Source organism: Lepisma saccharinum, chromosome 9 (genome assembly GCF_977018435.1).
Source record: "Lepisma saccharinum chromosome 9, izLepSacc3.1, whole genome shotgun sequence".
NCBI lineage: Eukaryota > Metazoa > Arthropoda > Insecta > Zygentoma > Lepismatidae > Lepisma > Lepisma saccharinum.
The window spans coordinates 80056054-80081118 of NC_139237.1; the positions used below are offsets into that span (position 1 = coordinate 80056054).

Below are 25065 nucleotides of genomic sequence, written 5' to 3' on the forward strand. Positions count from 1 at the left end.
AGATCGTTTGTGTGCCCAGGACCGACTCCCGCCGCCCCCTAGCTATGGTTCTGAACTCGATAAGACTAAGAGAAGCAAGCATTTCGAGCAAGAAAATTTTACGAAAAATATTTTTATTTGCATAAAATTTGAAGTTGTGGGTGCTAATTGCCTCATGCAGGTACACTTGCCCGTCAATGTTTGCCCCCCTTGCCCCCTAGAACTCATGCCCCCCCCCCGTGGATGTGCCACTGCCCTAAATACACCCTTGATGCTGATCATTCCGCCACAGTGAGAGGCATGCAAAACTTGAAAGAAATCGAATATTGGAAACGGCTCTTTACGATCGGCGAAACAAAATATATGAACGACTCCTAGCGGAATATTAACTCACTCTTTCTCTGTTACGTTAGGATATCGTCTAGTCACTTCTTCTACATCAAACTTTGCCTTGTCGATATGGGGATGCCTCGTACAGATGGTGACGGCAGGGTATGGTATGTCCGAGATGGATGCCTGTCGCTCATCAAAGTACACAACAATAGGCGAGGTCTTCCTCTTCTCGAACAATTCCACGAGAAGGAAGATGCATATGCACACACCCAGTATAACAGCTATGGCCCACCACAATCTGAAATTATATCGAAACATTGTGATTGAATTATGAAGAATTTAACAACAGGAAACTACTCTACAAAGTTTGTTCACACGCGTACATTATACTTTAACAGTGGGAGATGGTTGCTGAATAAAAAAAGTGGTAAAAAGTAAGATACGGTTGACGTATTAATAATTATCACGCTTATGTCACAGATATATATATATATGTAGTGGACTCTTTTTAATTCGAACTTGGATAATTTAAATTACTGCGTAATTTGAACAGACGTTTATTCCCCTTGAAATAATCTTTAATTGTACATGTTTTAGTAAATTCGAATTTTGGATAATTCGACTTTTTCCTGTCTCCTTGCAGTTCGAGTTATAAAGAGTCCACTGTATAAAATACGCTTTTGATACTGATATAGAGTGGACGTTACTACACTTTATCTTTATTTTACGGATACAACGTATATCTTTGAAGAAAAATAATTGTATATTTCAATGTTTGCTATTAGGCGACATCAAAGTTGTTCGTGGAAACATTAGCTGTGCCTTATCCAGTATATCTTCCAGTATTTCTGGTACTTTTTGCTAGGACCCAGGGGCCCGGATCCCTCAGCTCTCACTTGGACTACCCCTATAAGGAACCCAATGTACAGGGTGTTCCGTTGAAACCTCTCACATTTCAATTCATCATTGGTAAAAGGTTATGAAACATAATGGAATGCGAGTGGTACTAGACGAAAGAGAAACACATACAGTAGTGTGATTGGTGCTATTATAAACCCGAGAAAGTATGAACCTACCTCAGGCAGATTTGCCTACACTTAAAACTAGCTCAACATGCCCATATGAGCTTTTTGATCAAGTGTGGAACTCTGTCTAATCCAAGATTTTTGTAAAAATGCCCTCGGGAATTTCCCGGGAAAGTATGACCCCCCTCAGATTGATTTGCCTACACTTACAAAATCTACATCTGCCAGATTTTTGTCCATAAGCTTGTTAAAAATATGCTCCTCTTGATATTTTTTTGGCTACACTTAAAACTAGGCCAAACGTATTAACACACACACACACACACACACACACACACACATATTTACTTCCGGTCCACTTCCGGTTTAAGTTCAATTGGGCACCAGGCTCAACTTGCATATCTAGTATTAAGATAATGTAATTCTTCTAGAATTGCTCTGTGACTCTCTCATTTCTTACATCATAAACATATGATTTTTCACCTATGAGAATAACACTACATATGGTGTCATCAGGGAGTGTATCGTGGAATTCACAGATAATTTTAATGTTTGTCCTGTCATTAACCACAACTTGTTTCCTTTTTGAAGTGTTGATGACAAACATGGGTCTCTGTGCTTTGAATTCATCTGGTGTGTAATACATGTCAGTATTGCCAGTAGTGACCCTTTTGTATGCTGTAAATGCTTCATATAATTTAAGGAAATCATCCTTGGACATGTCTAAATTATAATTTTCTCTAGGAAATACCTCATTTCTGCCATTTTTAAGATATATGTTCTTGATGTTGCAGTTATCAAATCTACTTGAATTTTTTTCCTGATTATTGTGTCTTCCAGTCTGAAACAGTACCACCACAAAATCTGGCATGTCATATTGTATACTGGAGAATGAATTTGTAGCATCAAACTCATAATAAGTACCAGCGGCAGGCTTCTGTACACATTGATATGTATAAAATTGTAAAGGTACTTGTGGATTTTTTATTATATCTGCTTTGTATTTAAGAGCATAACTTGCTTCATATTCAACAACCGGGATTCTTAGTTCCATAGTCTGAATAAGGCATTTGCCCTCATCAGGTAGGGTATTACGCAGAGCTTCCTCTGTAGAATTTAATGTACTGTACCTCATCAAAGCATTATTATCATTGGCAGCTCTTCTAAATGTGATTCTTAAACCACCCTTCCACATAATATCTTTGTAATCTGAGAAGAATCCTGGCAACAGGCGCATTGGGAACAGCACTGTGTGGCTCTTAGATATAATTTTATCACCAGCCTCAAATCCACCTATTTTGTAGTAAGAAGCCTCGGTTTTGGGATAATTTTAGTGTGGCCAAAGCTGTGGAGGTAATGCCGGGATAATCTACTCTGTTTATAACAACACCATGTTTTCTGATCTCAATTTCAGAGAACAGATGCGGCACAAAATTGTCTACCAATCTTATATTTGAATTTGCCAGATAATCTGTTCCATCGAGCTTTACAACATCAAATTTGATGTATAGATCTGCTCTGTGAGGGTGTATAAAGCCATCCCCTACATCAAGATCAACCTCAATCTCTGTGTTGGGTTGATTTAAATTTGCAAATGTCCTCCTGTTTGGGGGGAATGATTGTAGCTCATAACTCTCAATATTTTCGATTTTTTTTGTATGTATTTTTATTTAAATATTAATCTCTATGTTGTGGCTCCAGCAAAATCAACTAATTCTTCTTTTTCATTAGTGACCATCAATTCAATATAATCTATTCTATTATGGCACACAGGAAAATATAATGTTGGGGATGGAGTGTAGATGATGGGCTCCATAAATTCAGAATTAGGTTTAAATGTTGCAATGATGCCAGTTTGTTTGTGAGTGCCTATGCCATTTGATTTGGTGATCATCCCCTCAGCCACATTACAGTGAATATTTAGAGTCTCTATGGCTAAGAATTTAGGTATATTAATAGCAGTGTGTTTGATGGCTGGTTCAAGTTTTGTGTTGTTCTCAAATCCTAACAGCTCTCCTATAGTACCCAGATCCACTGTTTCTGTAGCAGATACAATCTCTACTCTGTGAGTGACAGAATTTTGAGTTAATACTATACCTCTGGGTAATTGAGCATTTAAAGTGGACAGATTATACTGCCCTGGAGTGATGACAATATTTTGATCACCAACTGCAATTTTGTTGTTGTGGTGTGTAATATTAGGGATCAAGTACATGCCATAAAATGCTCTGAGAGCTATTGTTTTGGGATACACTATATCATCATGTAATTTGAGTTTCAATATTGAATTTTGGCTGGTGAGATGGAATACCCCCATGATGTTTCAGATACCACAGGGCTTTTTGAAAATTTTCAATTGATGGTTTATTTATTTGAGACATATATCTAAGAACAGATAAACACAAATGTCCACAATTAACATCTTTGAAGTTTTGAACACGGGCATTATTGTAATAAAGATTAGCTGATTTTAGATATTTTATTAAATTTTCAGGTGGAACACCTCCAAATGAATCAAACACAAATGCCTCATTTTTTAAATATTTAAGATAACAGATCCAGTGAGTGCCCTGATTTTTGTACTTATCCAAATTAACAATGCCACACTCTTTGTTGAGTGGTTGTTCTGGTAAAGAATCAGACATGTACACACCTCTAAAATTTTTGATGCCCAGTGGCTTGATTAAAGCTTCAATATCTTGGTTTGTAAGCGGCTCTTGTTTTTTTAAACTTATTCATGGCTCTCTTAACACCTTTGCCTTGTTTCTCAATGGCCAGGTTATGGCGCTTTAATTCAACTAATTCTGCTTTATTCTTCTTGGCATCTATTACTGTTTTTGCTATAGCAGCTGATCCCCCAGCCAAGCTCCCCACAGCCCCAAGTGCTGCTAAGATGGCCGGGATAGTAAATATAAATCCACCCACATGTGATTATTTTCTAGATTGCTGTAATTTTTTTAATTGGGGGGTACTAAGCAACAATTTCATACCATGGCCCTTGGCAAGACAAGAATTTTTGTTCTTGAGCTGCTTTTTGGTTAAAAGACTATCAATAGTTTTAAGAGATTTAAGACCTGCATAAGTTATCTGATACATAACACCCTTGGCCTTCATCCTAGGTTTATAATATACATATTCACAGCCCCCACCCCAGTTTTTGTTTGGTGCTCTTAGCTATGGTGGTCCCCAATGCTGCTATTCTTTCACTTAAAGAAGCATCTTTACTTACAAATCTACCAAATGCAGCGTCTTCTAATTTCTTGTCTGCAACATGTCTCTTGTCAAGATCAGAATGTGTGTTGTATGCTATGTCATGGTCTCTACAAGCAGCATCTAGGGGATTAACACCAGGGTCCCCTCTGTTTAATCTATGGTCTAGTTTTGTGCCTGGACCACAATACTGATAGCCTGGAATGTGTAGTTCAAATGGCAGCTTGTTTATGATGTCATTAACCAACCCCCGACCCTCAGAGATATTCCAAAATTTAGGTGGTAGAGTATTAATATTTTTTATCAGATATCCAATCCCCATAGTGTCATTCACTATAAAATTAGACAATTTAGTGCTTATCATGTCCATAATTCCAACCTTTTCATTGTAATAATTGTGGTTGCCAGCATTTTCCTCCCCAGCTATCACCAGCAACCTATCTACAAGTTTCCTGACATCATGAACCCACACAAATTCTTTAGGCAGGGTGTTGTATTGTTTGATTCCACTGCCTGTCTTAATTTGTGACCATATGGGCTTGATTAAATTGTTGTATTTTGCTCCACTGCTAGACTTGACTCTTTTTTGTGTGGGATCATTGTTCTGGTATAGCATCTGATTTTATTAATATTTCTTTGTAATGCTCATAATCTTGATCTGTATAGCTGCCAGGCCTTTTCCTAGTCATCAGTTCCCACAATCCAGGTGTGCCGGGATATTTAACAAAAGCACCTCTTTCTCCAAGATGAGATTCTGAATATACAATTATATCATCTCCCATAAATGTTACTCTGAAATTGCCAATTCTATGTATGATACTACCATCACGCTCTGTGTCAGCATATAAGCCAAAAACCTCATCTTTGTTGTCTTTAGGTGTGCTTAAATATTTTTGAGCAAGAAGACCCAATTCAATGGGATCCTGAGTAGCTTCAATTCTTCGAGGAGCAACAGGACTAGGTGTATGAATACTAGAAAGTGGGGGTGATTGGATAATCTAATATATTCCTTGCAACTACAGGTACAAGCTCTGTGATCAAATTTTGATTTTGCTCTGTAACAGTTTTGATATTTTTACCTAATTCACTAATAGGATCAATAATAGGCTGTTCTGTTTGTTTGTGTTGTTCATAAATTCCTCGTTTCTCTGATTTCCATCCCTTAAATCTTTTTACAAGATAATCTCTTAATTTAAGATCATCAATGATTGGCCTTTTCATGGTTATTTATATATGTTTCAATGTCTAGAAAATTGTTGATTTTATTTCTGTATTTGCCACTATTGGGTTTTCTTGTCATATCAATTGTGACAAACTCATAACTGTTTTGATTCCAGCACCTACTGCAAAACTTGGAAAAATCATTGTAGCTCAAGTCCCCACCTACATGTTCATCATGTATGTGTTTGAGGTTGGTATGATCTTGATGAAACACACATATAAAATTGCTGATGTCTCGGATCAGCTGCTTGGGTATTTTTGAAAAAGTCTGTGCCAGGTAGAAGCAATCAATGTTTTTGTGTCGGCCCTGTGTAAAGAAATTTCTAACCTTGTTTTGATTATCCAGTTTAATGTCATCAAACACAACAACAGAATTATCGAGACAGTCATGAAGTGGCTTAACATCTGATTCAAAAGTGGCAATATCCATTCTATCATATAGCTTCATCAGCTGCTGATATTTTAATTGTTCCAAGCTCTTAGAGAAAACATACAAGTGCCTGTTTTTCCAGTCTAACCAGTTGGGTGCCAATAAAAAATTATCAATCATTAGTGTAGTTTTACCACAAGCTGATGGCCCAACAATAAGACATCTAATATTATCAGGCAGCAACTTGCTGATCCAGCTGTGTTCTGGAAGTCCTAGCCATTTGACAAGTAACTTGTTGCCTTTTCTGCGGATGATTTTTTCTATGAGATATGTATCAGGCTGTTTAGTTTTGCTGAGTTCTTCTTCATAGAATCTGCCTTTGAGAATTTCTCCTCGGTGGTCTTTTATTATATATGTGTTAAGGGTCCCAGGTTTAACTTTAACCACTGTAAATAATTCAGTGCTCCAGTTTCTTGTAAAGCCTCTTTTGAATAAGTGCTTATATTTGCTGATTCTTACTTGATCACCCACCTTGTATTTGGCCTTTCTTGTTGTTGGCTGGTATCTAGGATAATAAACAGTCCTGATCAATTTTTGCTCATCAGATGAAGTTACTTCAGAGGGTTTCATGTTGATTGTGGAATGGACCGAGTTGTTATATTTATGTAGAAGTTCTGGAAGAATATTAAGCCATTTATAATTACCTTGAAGTGTAAATTGTTTATACATAAGATTTTTTAGGGTTTTGTTGAATCTCTCTACAATTGAGGCTTTGAGATCACTGTAACTTGAGTAATGTTTTATTGACTGGCTTTTAATAAACTGTTGGAACACAGAATTAAAAAATTCTTTGCCATTATCTGTTTGCAAATAGCGCGGTGATCTTCCACTCTGATTGATGATTATCCTGAAGGCTTCTGTAACACATTTTCCAGTCTTGGATTTGAGTGGCACAGCCCAGGCAAATTTTGAAAATGTGTCTATTACAGTAAGTAGATACTTGTAGCCCATGTTGATTTTGTCTAAGTTTTTCAGCTGTCCACTTGCCATCTCAATCAAGTCGCTCTGCCATAAATCATCTATGCTTTTTGTAACTACTGGCAGTCTCTTATAATTATGTCTGGCTTGTCTGTGTAATTCATCAACAATAATTTGTCTAGACATAATATGTAAACAGGAATATTGCAACTATGGGGTGTTCAGCAGCTGATACTACAGGATTTTCTAAATATAATTTGTCTCCTATTTGTATATGAAATTCCAGAGAGCCATCATCTTCAGCATAAGATGTTTCTAATGTATTGGGATCTGTAAAATCCTCTAACTCTACACTGGTGATTTTTGGTTTGTTGTCAGCATTTGTTATTGATAAGGTGGGGTAGTGGTGTGCCTGTGGTTGTAGCCAATATTTGATCTTGATTGGTCTCAGTGTGCCCCCAACAAAAAACTGGTAATAAAATTGTGCAGGGGACAGCATATATATTTTGCCACCTGGTGTAAATGGTGAATCATATTCTTTGTTGGGGATGCTGTAAATTCAAGAATTACTGTATGTTTAGGATTCTCGATTAGGCCAGTTATTTCTTTTTCTGCTGTAAGCAATCTACTTGTTACAGGTTCAAGGTGCTCATTGATAGTCCTAACAACATCATCATGGCCTGGCTTGATCTTTATGTCCACAACAAGTTTTTTGTATTGTTGCACAATCTCTTGAAGCTGGGTGGCAAAAACAGACAAAGCATTTGCTTGATTGGATTCCATGGTCCCTAGCTGTTGCTTGATATTAGCTACAATTTGCTGTAAATTTTCAACAACTGCCAATTTTGAATTTTGAGCAGTAAGATCATGGACCTGTCTTCTGATATCCTCAAACAGGGCATGCAGTTCATTAATATGTTGATTAGTTGGTAGAGTGGCCACTGTCTGAGTGAGTTGTTTGATCTCTGTCTGGATATTCTTGATATCTTCTGATTTCAATATGCGATTCACTGCCCTCTTTATATTTTTAAGTTCTTGTAATGTAGGCAGATTTGATACAGTATTTTGCAAAGATTCAAGTGCCAATTTCACATCATTTAATTCAGAAGCATCAACCACACCACGCATAGCATCTTGGAGCAGGGCTATATCTGCCTGAGTAGGTGTTGATTGTTGTAAAATTTCAAGTTTTGTTTGGATATCATCGATCAAGTGATGAAAATGAGATAGCTCAGATTCAGTGTTGAGGTTTTCAAGCTTTGTGATCTGTTGCTGGACACTGACAAGTGTGTCTACAATACCAGGCAGGCGGGATTCTAGAGATTCTTGTACATTTGTCAAATCACTTTGCACTGCTGCTATTGTACCCTCAAGATGGGTTATGGTACTTTGAATTTTTCCAAAATCTTCATATGTTTCAAGTTGCAGCTTAACGTTGGCAACACTCCGAGTTATTGCACTCAAAGCATCAGAAGATGGCAAGTTGTTCATAAAATTTTCAAGTGTCTCAATTTTTTCTTTAACCTCGGCTATGGCATTGTTCAAGGGGTCCAGATTAGGTATTTGGAGTGATTGAATCTGTTCTTTTAGAGTGGAAATCACTAGATCAAAATCTTCTTGTGATTTTATGCTTTTGACAATTGTTTGGAGCTGTGCCTGGACATTATTTATCTGCTCTTCCAATTGCTGTTTCAATTGCTCAGAGTTGGTGGCGTGGGTCGTAAATTTGGCTTGAAGAGCTGCTACAGCTTCTTCTAAACTTTGAAAATTATCCAATGTTGCCAGATCAGTATATTTCTGAAGCAATAATTTGAGTTCCGAATCAATTTTATGAAGAGGGTCCATGCATTGTGTTTGTAAATTTGTAATTTCTAGTTGAAGACTGGCATTGAGTGTGGTTTGTAAAGCTTGTAAATCACTTCTTAATTTCTTGACTCTGACATCAAGCATCAGAATCTCATCACTGTGATCTTCATGCCTTGTATGGCCAAATATATCATTAGGCATTTTGTTTTAGTGGTTATTTATTATTGAATAGCTGATTCTTAATTCTATAAAAAAAGGTATAAGCTTGTCATATGATCCCGGGACTTCAATATATAAGCAGTCACCAGCAGAAACAGTATAAACAGTGCCAGAAATCATGTTTGAGTGCTTAATTCTATAAAAATTTATCCCTACTGAAATCTTGACATTACCCTCAGGGGTTGTAATAAATTGCAATTGACCACCTACAGGTAATTGGTAATGATTTAAATTATTGTTAAATATGTACAATATTTTACCTGTTTCATCATCAACATCTGTAAGTATGCTGTTCAGATGAATAATTAACAAAGCACTTAGTTTAGATATTATATCAGAAGAGGGTTGTGGTGTTGGCAGGTCCATAATAGCCTGTTTTTTGAACCCAAATAAGTTCATAGGCATGTTTATTTATTTCAAATCATGCTCTGTAATTGGGCATTGTTTGCCACTTTTCAAATCACAATGACCCCATGGTAGAGTATGTATGCCACATGATAAAATGCATCTCTTATCATCATGTGGATCCAGAGCCACTTTTCTTACAATATTTGTAGTCAACAAGTGATCCACACTCTGAATTCTGATGTTCTGATTGTGCTACATGATTTGAGGCAATTTTTGTAATCTTCAAATTCAAGCTCTTTGTCTACAGTCACTCTGTCAATGTCCTTGGCCTTTTTGGCAACAGCGCCACTACATGTTTCAAAACTGTACATCTTGGCCCTTAACCCAGCAAATGCCACAATAACATCACCAAGTGTCTCATCTTTTAACTTGCCAGGCACCTTTTTGTTGTGGTGTTGAATCTCTGTATGTTCACTGGTATCAAAATATTTAAACAATTCAGGCTGTGTTATATCTTTATAAACATCTTCTGTTTTAATATCAAGAACAAAACTATCTGTGTCCATGTACATCAGTTTTACACGATCCTTATAAAAAGGCTTCAACACATCATAATACAATTTTAACATGTGTAATTTGGCCAATTCCAATATCACAGCCCCTACATAAATAGGCTTATCAAACTTAATCTTTGTTTTTTTCATGTTGAAAAGTGCCATATTCTCATCATAAATTCTTCTGTAATTGAAGTTGGGCTTTGCTATCAATTTTTTGCTCCGGCTGGGGTCAGTAATTATTTTAACATCAATATGTTTTCTGACATTTTCAATTGTTTTGCCTTACACTGAATTGACCATCAATTTCAACAAGGTTTTATCAAATTGGCTCATTGCAGATGTTCGAAGCTCTGTGTTTGTATCAATATATGGCTTCAACCATCTTGAGTGCCTGAACCTCAAAACTTTTCCAACTTTGGTCACTTGGACACCATGATTCATCAGGAACTGGAGGTTTTTGTAATATATGACATAATCCTGTTTCGGCTCTAGAGTCATCATCAATTTCTTCTGTTTAGAGCCAGATGAGCACTCAGCCTCAGGAATTGGGGGCAGATCAGAAAATGTGTTGTGTAAATCATCAGGAATTGTCAGATCAACCTCTAAGAACAGGCCATAGTTTCTGTCATCAAAATCCTGAAGATCTTCGATATTAAAATCTTCAACCCACTCAAGCCCGGCATATGGCAATTTATCCATCATAGCATAACCATAGAGGCTGTTGGCATCTACATACAGTATATAATTTGATGGCAGTGCTGGATCATAATCAGGAATATATTTGTTATTTGCTCTGGCATATCTCTGAGAACATTGCACCATGCCTCCTCTTATACATTGTTCCATAAACAGATACATATCTTGATCCTGGATCAGATCCAATTGCATTTTGGTGTTTAAAAACATTGCAGACCATGCTAGGCCCGGAGCACTGTAAAAATACATTGGATCCAGCTTATAATTTTGCATGGAAGATTTTCTAAATGCCTGAAGTATATCAGCTAAGAGAGTGACATCAAATTTTAAATAAGCCTTGTGATAATCACCAAATGTCTGGCATTTTAAATTGTTCCACATCAACTGGGCATGGTGATAATCATCATCAGTGATTCCAGATCCTCTGATTTTGCTGTAAAACTCTTGTTGTGGTGGCAGAGAACACTCATCAAATTTAGAAAAATCTGTAACATAATCATATGGATATACACCCTTTCGCCTAATTAATTTCAGGTCCTGATTTGGAAACAAAGCACATGTGATTTTGAATTGATCATCAGATAATTGAGTGGCCAGTGTAGCCAGGCTAGCAGACAGAATTCTGTATGAATCAAGAAATCTTAAGTGAATAGGAACACCATTAACTTTAATTATTTTGCTAATGGCAATATATTTCTCATTATTTTCAGCTAAAATATTTAAATTCTGCTTGTCAAACCCCTCGTACCTGATCAAATTATGAAAATCATAATTGGATGCACCATGGCAAAATATAGGGACAAATTTTGGTCTCTGGATCTTAATATTACAGCTATTACACAGGGCCATTAAGAATTTACCATCTGTATGAGAATGGTGTTTCACCTTGATATTTGTATCTGAAAATTCAGAATCACATACCGGGCATTTTTCTGCATTGTTGAAATCTTCAATCTGTTTCTCTGTTAAAGGCAACATAGGTTTTGATTTTAATAAGACATTAGATGCTATGTCATGGCACTCATTTTCTATTCTATCTGCAAATTCTTTGATGGCATCTGCTCCCATCTATAAATCTTCTTTACTAACAACACCATCCTGTACAATCACATAATAAAATCTAGAAGGTTCATGTAACTGGTATGATGTACTTGAAGATTCCTCAGGATCTGGGCTGCAGAATGCAAGGGGTTTGAGGTTTGATTCAAAATCACAGACTATATATGCTGGGTGTTCCAACAAGGCTTCAAATTTTTTGAATTTGGCATTTTCACTTGGATTAGGCATCACCATATGAACAGGTTTATGGTTGCCACAGTATTTCAGATGCTCAATTAACTTGTTTTTAGCAATTTCTGTATTCACTTCAAGAACCCCATTCACCATTTTTCTACCATCAAATACAGTTAAACATCTTCTTCACAACTTAAATGTTCTATTAAATTTGTCTAGTTGTGTTCTGACTAAAGCTTCAAGATTTTGTAGCAGAGTATAATGGTGTGTATCATCCCCTTCAATTAAGAGCAGATCAATCGGAACAGCAGAATCATCATCAAATGTACTGAGTCTGAGAGGTGTTATCAAGCAATTGCCACGGCCAGTAGAACAAATAAAAACATTAATAGATAATTGTTTACCATTGATATTCCTGGCCTTTTTTTCAAATTTATCAATATTCTGAACAGACATTGGATATTCTAAACCCTCCATTGCTTCATCAAAATTGTGTTCATATTGTTTATAATAACTTATTCGCTCAGGATGCCTTGAAACTGGATACAAAGCAGCTAAAATACACCACAAAAAGCATTTCTCATCATTATTTTCTATGTTAACCACGGCTCTTTTGTTTTTAATATTGGCGGGTAATGGCAGATATGTAGATCCTTGTAATGGGTTGAATTCAGAAATATTAACATATAACTTGTGTGGAGATCCGCATAGGCTCCATCCTGACTCTTTTGCTGCAAATTCAGAGTGTTTAATGTTCAATTGATCTATCAAACTGCTTATTATTTTGCATTTGAATATACCGGTACAGTTTCTGTTATGTGGGACTGTGTAAATTTTGTGCCGTTTGGCTTCTTATATTGTGTAAACAATTTGAGGGACAGCTTATAAGAGCCATTTTGTGCATTTAGAATTGCCTGCACATCTGGATTTATACTGTTCAAAAAATTCTTAATGTCACATCTTGGCTCTGATACAAAACGGTAATCCCTAAGTTGGCCATTAAAACTGTTATGGATGGGTTCATAGCGTGACTGCTTTGCCGGTCCAGCATTAACAGGTGTTTCATGCTTCCTTTTCAGACCAGATATAGATGGTTGTGGAGGCAATGTTGATGACTGTGCAGAACAAGTACCTTTATGTTTATATGTGAAGTATTCCATGCTACATTTTCTATGGCATTTTGGGCATATTTTTGTGGGAGTTCTGCATTTGTCTGGATTACAATTCTTTTGATGCTTAGCCCAATTGGGGCTGGATATATTCTTATTGCATTGATTACAATATTTTTGATTTGGCATTTTTGTTGTTGGTTTATTATATATATTTCTTGGGATTCAAATCAAAATTCTATACTTAATAAAAAATATCAGTTGGGTTCAGCAGTGTGCTTTGTATATTTTGTGTGTGTGTGTATGTGTGTATGTGTGTTAATATTTTTGGCTTTGGTATTTATATAAAATTTCTTGGGGTTCAAATCAAAACTCTATACTTAATAAACCTATGACAGGTTGTCAAAAATTCTGTCTATTAAATCAAATAGATTTGTAATTCAATTTATATAAATTTGCAATATTTTTGTGTTTAAAAAAATATGAGCAGCACTGCAACAACACACCCTTACTCTTCAACAACTCTCACAATACTGGCTGATATGCAATGCAAAATCTCTTTATATAGCCTAAGCACAGACCGCATTGAAAGCATCTGAAACAATAAGCCAATCAGAATATAACAAATCATCACATTATGTCATAACCAACCAATCAGAAAACAACACATGTCTAATAATTTATTGCATAATATTGATTAATAATTTGTTGCAAAACATGATGCAATATAAATAAACCAGAAATAGGCCACAAGTGGACCGGAAGTAGGCAAACCGGAAATGGACCGGAAGTGGGCAAACCGGAAGTAGGCAAACCGGAAGTGGACCGGAGGTGGACCGGAAGTAGGCAAACCGGAAGTGGACCGGAAGTGGACCGGAAGTAAATATGTGTGTGTGTGTGTGTTAATACGTTTGGCCTAGTTTTAAGTGTAGCCAAAAAATATCAAGAGGAGCATATTTTTAACAAGCTTATGGACAAAAATCTGGCAGATGTAGATTTTGTAAGTGTAGGCAAATCAATCTGAGGGGGGTCATACTTTCCCGGGAAATTCCCGAGGGCATTTTTACAAAAATCTTGGATTAGACAGAGTTCCACACTTGAGCAAAAAGCTCATATGGGCATGTTGAGCTAGTTTTAAGTGTAGGCAAATCTGCCTGAGGTAGGTTCATACTTTCTCGGGTTTATAATAGCACCAATCACACTACTTCATACATGAAGCACTAAACACGAATACACCAATACACCTTTACACTGAACTCCAATACACCTCTATGTGTGCACCGTTTGTAGCACAAATAATATCCGATCTGAGAACTTCCGGATTGTTTATTAACACTTCCAGTCGTCAAAAACTTCCCACACCATGCGTTAATGGTTTTTCCATCAAGTGCTTCACCTCCATATTCTCTCCGGTAATTTCTTTGCACTGTAATGATTGATTTGGTCTCTGCATACCAGAATACAGATTGTACGCAGGATTCTGCTCTGAAATGGGCACATCAAGAATCAACTATCACTCAGTTCAGTGTTTATAGTTTACAATGTCCTTGCGTTTACTCTATTTCCGTATTTCTTTTTCCAAATACACAGTTAATTACGGAAAACGCATGCAGGGACGTCGGAACTTATTTCGGAGTTGTGGGGGCAAGTTCACAAATCCACCAACATTTTTTTTCTAAATCTCTTTTCAAATATGTATATGTGTATATATATACTAATATTATATTAATAATTATATATTTTATTTTATATATATTCATGTAATTTATATTACATATGCTGCTCCCATCGTCCTTTTCGCTCTAGGTAATATAATTGCACAAACAAGCGGTGATAAATACATTAACCAGTCAATCCATACTCTTGACGTATTGAATTGCATTTATTCTCAGTGTTAGCTAAACTGTGAGGGATGCATGTATACATTGGAGCAATATCAGCTTCGTTGATGTCACGTCACGATGTAGAGGAGCTCCTTAATAAATCAAAGTTCTTAATTGTTCAAGACTTTCTTTTAATCATATCATTTAAATATAGAAAATTAGCAATGGTTAGAACAAAGTTAGAAGAACGTAATGACAGAATAGAAACCAACATTTTGAGAAGCCCTTGCATCGCGGGTTATCGGGGTCCTCATAAAATATAGCAGTGGCGTATACTGGTTTAAGAACCTGGGCTGTCGCACCATATCATAGTGTTCGAATGGACAAAAATTTGCTGATGGGGGTGTTTTTGTTTTTTTAACTCATTTGGGGTGGCGGGTTGAAGTGATGTGACTCTGATTAAAAATATATACTTCATAAATAAAACATGGTAATGTACACTGTCAGTAAGGAAAGGATTTCAAGAATTTCATTCTTATTTGCATAAATAAGAGGCCCATATTGTGAAATATTATGTAGGCCTATATACGAGAATAAAAATAAAATTTCAACCTACCTATTTTCATGATTTTAAGTTTGGGTACTCCTTGTTGGCGCAGTGGTTACGTAGTTTCCTTTAAACTAAGGGGTCCCGGGTTCGATACATGGTGGTTTAGATACCACTTTAACTGTAGGTCCGATTCCCATTAGCTTATGTGTTCATAAAGTGGACATACAAGAAAAATCCACAACGATTTGGAGCTTATCGTCATTCGTAAGCCGAATAGACAGCTTGTTAATTATGTCCCTCATTTCAGTTCACTACACAACACAGCACATATCATTCACAAAAATACAATCCACTCACTATTGTATTCACACGCTGCCTCTAAATAAATTCCACGCACCAAGACCACTCGACGCGATCTAGACTACAACTGGTCCTTCATTTCGGTAATTTTTAGATGCACTCATAAATCATTCCCGCTCAGCCAACAATTTTCTACTCCCCACTGTATCTCTAGTGGTTTGAAGGTCCACGACCTCTTTTTCAACTCCTCTGCAAGCGTTCAATGATGTTCTTGTCCCTGCATGTGACACACTTCCCCCTTGCTGCGATAATTTGGCTTCAAAATTCCCCATTCCTGGGAAAATTACATGCTGGGAAAAATTGGTTTGCAACATTGACACAGACTGTTGAGAAAGTTTAGTGGGTTTTCCCCCGCCATATGCAACCCTGTTCTCTCTCCTGTAACAGTTTGGCTCCACAATTCCCCGATCCTGGGGAAATAACATGCTGGGAAAAATTGGTTTGCAACATTGATCGGGGTTCTGTCAAGCTTGACCACGGTGACTCCCTTGGAGTTGCCAGCCGGCGATGGGCCAGCCGTCTCGCGAATTCAAAGAAAGCAGGCAATGTTTCCAACTCCTCTAAGAAATGAGGTTCATCTTCTTATTGAAATGAACAATTTTATGCACATTTTCTGATAAATATTTTTTTGTGTATTTTATTCATTGAGTCTGGGCTTCGCAGATAGCCTAGATACCCAAGTGACATTGTTGACCTTCCATGTGGGTACCTCACAGCTATAACCTGGTTCAACAGCGGGTGAGAGAACATGCCAGTGAGAAATAATATTCCAATTTCCGTAGCATTAATACCGATTATTGAATTAAAATGAATAAAGAATTATTGGGGGACATCCGGTATAATGAAATGCATTATCTAAAATACGTCTTGAAGTATTACGCTGCTGAATGATGATGATTTTCTTGGGATATCGACCAAGTATGTTGTGGGGATGTTCTAAAGCATTCGAGGACTGATGATAAGAATAGAAATAGTTATTTAGCAGGGTCTACATCCAGAGAAGTTCTCTTCAAGTCACAAACTCTTTTCATTCAATTTTTGCCGCATTTATATTTCTTGAGTTAATCACGATGCTGTGAATAAATAATGATTAGATTAAGTAGATAGGACGACGACACATCCATGCGTTGCCCAGGATTCGTGTAACCTAGTTTTATAAAAATATGACGTTAGGAACAACTTTTCAAAACTGGCATGAATTTTCACTTACACATAAGTAGTGGGAAAGTATATAGGATAAACTCAAGAAAGTATGAACCCCCCTCAAGCAGATTTGGCTATACTTAAAACAAGCTCAACATGCCCATATGAGTTTTTTGCTCAAGTGTGGAACCCCGTCTAATCCAAGATTTTTGTAAAAAATGCCCTCGGGAATTTCTCGGAAAGTATGAACCCCCTCAGATTGATTTGTCTATACTTACAAAAGGCACTTCTGTGAGATTGTTGTCCAAAAACTTGTCAAAAATATGCCCCTCTTGATATTTTTTTAGCCATACTTAAAACTAGGCCAAGCTGCTTATAAGAGCCACCTACACACACACCCATACATATTTACTTCTGGTTTAAGTTCAATTGGATACCAGCTTCAATTTGTTTATTAAAAAAAATGCAATATGCAGAGACCCTCTAGAATTGCTCTGTGACCCTCTCATTTCTTACATCATAAACATATGATTTTTCACCTATGAGAATAACACTACATATGGTGTCATCAGGTAATGCCTCATGGAATTCACAGATAATTTTAATGTTTGTCCTGTCATTCACCACAACTTGTTTCCTTTTTGAAGTGTTGATGACAAACATGGGTCTCTGTGCCTTGAATTCATCTGGTGTGTAATACATGTCAGTATTGCCAGTAGTGACCCTTTTGAAGGATGTAAATGCTTCATATAATTTAAGGAAATCATCCTTGGAAATGTCTAAATTATAATTTTCTCTAGGAAATACCTCATTTCTGCCATTTTTAAGATATATATTCTTGATGTTGCAGTTATCAAATGTACTTGAATTTTTTTCCTGATTATTGTGTCTCCCAGTCTGAAACAGTACCACCACAAAATCCGGCATGTCATATTGTATACTGGAGAATGAATTTGTAGCATCAAACTCATAATAAGTACCAGATGCGGGCTTCTGTACACATTGATATGTATAAAATTGTAAAAGAATCTGTGGATTTTTTATTATATCAGCTTTGTATTTAAGAGCATAACTGGCCTCATATTCAACAACAGGGATTCTTAGCTCCATAGTCTAAATAATGCATTTGCCTGCATCAGGTAGGGTATTAGGCAGAGCTTCTCCTGTAGGGTTTAATGTGCTGTACCTCATCAAAGCATTATTATCATTGGCAGCTCTTCTAAATGTGATTCTTAAACCACCCTTCCACATAATGTCTTTGTAATCTGAGAAGAATCCTGGCAACAGGCGCATTGGAAACAGCACTGTGTGGCTTTTGGATATAATTTTATCACCAGCCTCAAATCCACCTATTTTGTAGTAAGAAGCCTCGGTTTTGGATAATTTTAATGTGGCCAAAGCTGTGGAGGTAATGCCGGGATAATCCACTCTGTTTATAACAACACCATGCTTTCTGATCTCAATTTCAGAGAACAGATGCGGCACAAAATTGTCCACCAATCTTATATTTGAATTTGCCGGATAATCTGTTCCATCGAGTTTTACAACATCAAATTTGATGTATAGATCTGCTCTGTGGGGGTGTATAAATCCATCCCCAACATCAAGATCAACTTCAATTTCTGTGTTGGGTTGATTTAAATTTGCAAATGTCCTCCTGTTTGGGGGGAATGATTGTAGCTCATAACTCTCAATATTTTCCATTGTATGTATTTTTATTTAAATATTAATCTCTATGATTGCAGTTGTTGTGGCTCCAGCAAAATCAACTAATTCTTCTTTTTCATTAGTGACCATCAATTCAATATAATCTATTCTATTATGGCACACAGGAAAATATAATGTTGGGGATGGATTGTTGATGATCGGCTCCATAAATTCAGAGTTAGGTTTAAATGTTGCAATGATGCCGGTTTGTTTGTGAGTGCCTATACCATTTGATTTGGTGATCATACCCTCGGCCACATTACAGTGAATATTCAGAGTCTCTATGGCTAAGAATTTAGGTATATTAATAGCAGTGTGTTTGATGCCTGCTTCAAGTTTTGTGTTGTTCTCAAAGCCTAGCAGCTCTCCTATAGTACCCAGATCCACTGTTTCTGTAGCAGATACAATCTCTACTCTGTGAGTGACAGAATTTTGAGTTAATACTATACCTCTGGGTAATTGAGCATTTAGAGTGGACAGATTATATTGCCCTGGAGTGATGACAATTTTTTCATCCCCTACTGCAATTTTGTTGTTGTGGTGTGTAATATTAGGGATCAAGTACATGCCATAAAATGCTCTGAGAGCTATTGTTTTGGGATACACTATGTCATCATGCAATTTGAGTTTCAATATTGAATTTTGGCTGGTGAGATGGAATACCCCCATGATGTTTCAAATACCACAAGGCCTTTTGAAAATCTTCAATTGATGGTTTATTTATTTGAGACATATATCTAAGAACAGATAAACACAAATGTCCGCAATTAACATCTTTGAAATTTTGAACACGGGCATTATTGTAATAAAGATTAGGTGATTTTAAATATTTTATTAAATTTTCAGGTGGAACACCTCCAAATGAATCAAACACAAATGCCTCATCTTTTAAATATTTAAGATAACAGATCCAGTGAGTGCCCTGATTTTTGTACTTATCCAAATTAACAATGCCACACTCTTTGTTGAGTGGTTGTTCTGGTAAAGAATCAGACATGTACACACCCCTAAAATGTTTGATGCCCAGTGGCTTGATTAAAGCTTCAATATCTTGGTTTGTAAGCGGCTCTTGTTTTTTTAAACTTATTCATGGCTCTCTTAACACCTTTGCTTTGTTTCTCCATGGCCAGGTTATGGCGCCTCTGCTCATCTAATTCTGCCTTATTCTTCTTGGCATCTATTACTGTTTTTGCTATGGCAGCTGATCCCCCAGCCAAGCTCCCAACAGCCCCAAGTGCTGCTAAGATGGCCGGGATGGTAAATATGAATCCCCCCACATGTGATTTTTTTCTTGATTGCTGTAATTTTTTTAATTGGGGGGTACTAAGCAACAATTTCATACCATGTCCCTTTGCAATACAAGATTTTTTTTTCTTGCGCTGCTTTTTGGTTAAAAGACTATCAATAGTTTTAAGAGATTTAAGACCTGCATAAGGTATTTGATACATAACACCCTTGGCCTTCATTGTAGGTTTATTATATACATATTCACAGCCCCCACCCCAGTTTTTGTTTGGTGTTCATAGCTATGGTGGTTCCCAATGCTGCTATTTTTTCACTCAAAGATGCATCTTTGCTTACAAATCTGCCAAATGCAGCCTCTTCTAATTTCTTGTCTGCAACATGTCTCTTGTCAAGATCAGAATGTGTGTTGTATGCTATGTCATGGTCTCTACAAGCAGCATCTAGGGGATTAACACCGGGATCACCTCTGTTTAATCTATGCTCCAATTTTGTGCCTGGACCACAATACTGATAGCCTGGAATGTGTAGTTCAAATGGCAGCTTGTTTATAATGTCATTAACAAGGCCCCGACCCTCAGAAATATTCCAAAATTTGGGGGGTAGAGTATTAATAATTTTTATGAGATATCCAATCCCCTTAGTGTCATTCACTATAAAATTAGACAATTTTGTGCTTATCATGTCCATAATTCCAACCTTTTCATTGTAAAAATTGTGGTTCCCTGCATTTTCCTCCCCAGCTATCACCAATAACCTATCTACAAGTTTCCTGACATCATCAACCCAGACAAATTCTTTAGGCAGGGTGTTGTATTGTTTGATTCCACTGCCAGTCTTAATTTGTGACCATATGGGCTTGATTAAATTATTGTATTTTGCCCCACTGCTAGACTTGACTCTTTTTTGTGTGGGATCATTGTTCTGGTATAGAGCATCTGATTTTATTAATATTTCTTTGTAATAATCATAATCTTGATCTGTATAGCTGCCAGGCCTTTTCCTAGTCATCAGTTCCCACAACCCAGGTGTGCCGGGGTACTTAACAAAAGCACCTTTTTCTCCGAGACGAGATTCTGAATAAACAATCAGATCATCCCCCATAAATGTTACTCCGAAATTGCCAATTCTATGTATGATACTGCCATCAAGCTCTGTGTCAGCATATAAGCCAAACACCTCATCTTTGTTGTCTTTAGGTGTGGTTAAATATTTTTGTGCAAGAAGACCCAATTCAATAGGACCCTGAGTAGCTTCAATTCTTCTAGGAGCAATAGGACTAGGTGTATGAATACTGGAAAGTGGGGTGAATGAATAATCTAATATGTTCCTAGCAGCTACAGGTACAAGCTCTGTGATCAAATGTTGATTTTGCTCTGTAACAGTTTTGATATTCTTACCTAATTCACTAATAGCATCAATTACAGGCTGTTCTGTTTGTTTGTTTTTTTCATAAATTCCTCGGTTCTCTGATTTCCATCCCTTAAATCTTTTTACAAGATAATCTCTTAACTTAAGATCATCAATGATTGGCCTTTTCATGTTTATTTATTTATATTTCAATGTCTAGAAAATTGTTGATTTTATTTCTGTATTTGCCACTATTGGGTGTTCTTGTCATATCAATTGTGACAAACCCATAACTATCCTGGTTCCAGCACCTGCTGCAAAATTTGGAAAAATCATTGTAGCTCAAGTCCCCACCTACATATTCATCATGTATGTGTTTGAGGTTGGTATGATCTTGATGAAACACACATATAAAATTGCTGTTGTCTCGGATCAGTTGCTTCGGTATTTTAGAAAAAGTCTGTGCCAGGTAGAAGCAATCAATGTTTTTGTGCCGGCCCTGTGTAAAGAAATTTCTAACCTTGTTTTGATTATCCAGTATAATGTCATCAAACACAACAACAGAATTATCGAGACATTCATGAAGTGGCTTAACATCTGGTTCAAAAGTAGCAATATCCAATCCATCATATAGCTTCATCAGCTGCTGATATTTTAATTGTTCCAAGCTCTTAGAGAAGACATACAAGTGCCTGTTTTTCCAGTCTAACCAGTTGGGTGCCAATAAAAAATTATCAATCATTAGTGTAGTTTTACCACAAGCAGATGGCCCAACAATAAGACACCTAATATTTTCAGGCAGCAAGTTGCCATTTCTCTTATTTTGTTGTTCAGGTTCTGGCAGCCTTTTTATAACATCCCAGGTGCTCATATTATTATTTTGTTTGCATCGATCCAGCTGTGTTCTGGAAGTCCTAGCCATTTGACAAATAACTTGTTGCCTTTTCTGCGGATGATTTTTTCTATGAGATATGTGTCAGGCTGTTTAGTTTTGCTGAGCTCTTCTTCATAGAATCTGCCTTTGAGAATTTCTCCTCGGTGGTCTTTTATTATATATGTGTTAAGGGTCCCAGGTTTAACTTGAACCACTGTAAATAATTCAGCACTCCAGTTTCTTGTAAAACCTCTTTTCAATAAGTGCTTATATTTGCTGATTCTTACTTGATCACCCACCCTGTATTTGGCCTTTCTTGTTGTTGGCTGGTATCTAGGATAATAAACAGTCCTGATCAATTTTTGCTCATCAGATGAAGTTACTTGAGAGGGTTTCATGTTGATTGTGGAATGGACCGAGTTGTTATATTTATGTAGAAGTTCTGGAAGTATATTAATCCATTTATAATTACCTTGAAGTGTAAATTGTTTGTACATAAGATTTTTTAGGGTTCTGTTGAATCTCTCTACAATTGAGGCTTTGAGATCACTGTAACTCGAATAATGTTGTATTGACTGGCTTTTAATAAATTGTTGAAACACAGAATTATAAAATTCTTTGCCATTATCTGTTTGCAAATAGCGCGGGGATCTTCCACTCTGATTGATGATTGTCCTGATGGCTTCTGTAACACATTTTCCAGTCTTGGATTTGAGTGGCATAGCCCAGGCAAATTTTGAAAATGTGTCTATTACAGTAAGTAGATACTTGTAGCCCTTGTTGATTTTGTCTAAGTTTTTCAGCTGTCCACTTGCCATCTCAATCAAGTCGCTCTGCCATAAATCATCTATGCGCTTTGTGACTACTGGCAGTCTCTTAAAATTATGTCTGGCTTGTCTGTGTAATTCATCAACAATAATTTTTCTAGACATAATATGTAAACAGGAATATTGCAACTATGGGGTGTTCAGCAGCTGATACTGCAGGATTTTCTAAATATAATTTGTCTCCTATTTGTATATTAAATTCCAGAGAGCCATCATCTTCAGTATAGGCTGTTTCTAATGTATTGGGATCTGTAAAATCCTCCAATTCTACACTGGTGATTTTTACTTTGTTCTCAGCATTTGTTATTGATAAGGTAGGGTAGTGGTGTGCCTGTGGTTGAAGCCAATATTTGATCTTGATTGGTCTCAATGTGCCCCCAACAAAAAATTGGTAATAAAATTGTGCAGGGGACAGCATATATATTTTGCCATCTGGTGTAAATGGAGAATCATATTCTTTGTTGGGGATGCTGTACAATTCAAGAATTACTGTATGTTTTGGATTCTCGATTATGCCTGTTATTTCTTTTTCTGCTGTAAGCAATCTGCTTGTTACAGATTCAAGGTGCTCATTGATGGTCCTAACAACATCATCATGGCCTGGCTTGATCTTTATGTCCACAACAAGTTTCTTGTATTGTTGCACAATCTCTTGAAGCTGGGTGGCAAAAACAGACAGAGCATTTGCTTGATTGGATTCCATGGTCCCTAGCTGTTGCTTGATATTAGCTACAATTTGTTGCAAATTTTCAATAACTGCCAATTTTGAATTTTGAGCAGTAAGATCATGGACCTGTCTTCTGATATCCTCAAACAGGGCATGCAGTTCATTAATATGTTGATTGGTTGGTAGAGTGGCCACTGTCTGAGTAAGTTGTTTGATCTCTGCCTGGATATTCTTGATATCTTCTGATTTCAATATGCGATTCACTGCCCTTTTTATATTTTTAAGTTCCTGTGATGTGGGAAGATTTGATACTGTATTTTGCAAAGATTCAAGTGCCAATTTCACATTGTTTAATTCAGAAGCATCAGCCACATTTTGCATAGCATTTTGGAGCAGGGCTATATCTGCCTGAGAGGGTGTGGATTGTTGTAAAATTTCAAGTTTTGTTTGGATATCATCTATCAAGTGATGAAAATGAGATAGTTCAGATTCAGTGTTGAGGTTTTCAAGCTTTGTGATTTGGTGCTGGACACTGACAAGTGTATCTACAATCCCAGGCAATCGGGATTCTAGTACATTTGCCAAATCACTTTGCACTGCTGCTATTGTACCTTCAAGATGGGTTATGGAACTTTGAATTTTTCCAAAATCTTCATATGTTTCAAGTTGCAGCTTAATATTTGCTACACTCCGAGTTATTGCATTCAAAGCATCAGAAGATGGCAAGTTGTTCATAAAATTTTCAAGTGTCTCAATTTTTTCTTTAACCTCGGCTATGGCATTGTTCAGGGGGTCCAGATTAGGTATCTGGAGTGACTGAATCTGTTCTTTTAGAGTAGAAATCACTAGATCAAAATCTTCTTGTGATTTTATGCTTTTGACAATTGTTTGGAGCTGTGTCTGGACATTATTTATCTGCTCTTCCAATTGTTGTTTCAATTGCTCAGAGTTGGTGGCCTGGGTCTTAAATTTGGCTTGAAGAGCTGCTACAGCTTCTTCTAAACTTTGAAAATTATCCAATGTTGCCAGATCAGTATATTTCTGAAGCAGCACTTTGAGTTCAGAATCAATTTTAAGAAGAGGGTCCATGCATTGTGATTGTAAATTTGTAATTTCTAATTGAAGACTGGCATTGAGTGTGGTCTGTAAAGCTTGTAAATCACTTCTTAATTTCTTGACTCTGACATCAAGCATCAGAATCTCATCACTGTGATCTTCATGTCTTGTATGGCCAAATATATCATTAGGCATTTTTGTTTTAGTGGTTATTTATTATAGAGTATCTGATTCTTAATTCTTTAAAAAAGGGTATAAGCTTGTCATATGACCCAGGGACCTCAATATATAAGCAGTCACCAGCAGAAACAGTATATACAGTGCCAGAAATCATGTTTGAGTGCTTAATTCTATAAATATTTCTCCCTACTGAAATCTTGAC

At 36.7% G+C, this 25065-nt stretch overlaps 1 protein-coding gene across 1 annotated transcript in view; it reads right to left on the bottom strand.

Moving 5' to 3' along the window:
• LOC145992760 (pickpocket protein 28-like) overlaps positions 1-25065 on the bottom strand; it is a 99998-nt gene that overhangs the window by 61022 nt on the left and 13911 nt on the right. The window contains exon 3 of the mRNA XM_083129148.1: positions 374-610. Coding sequence (XP_082985274.1) covers positions 374-610 — 237 coding nt within the window. The remainder of the gene's footprint in view (positions 1-373; positions 611-25065) is intronic.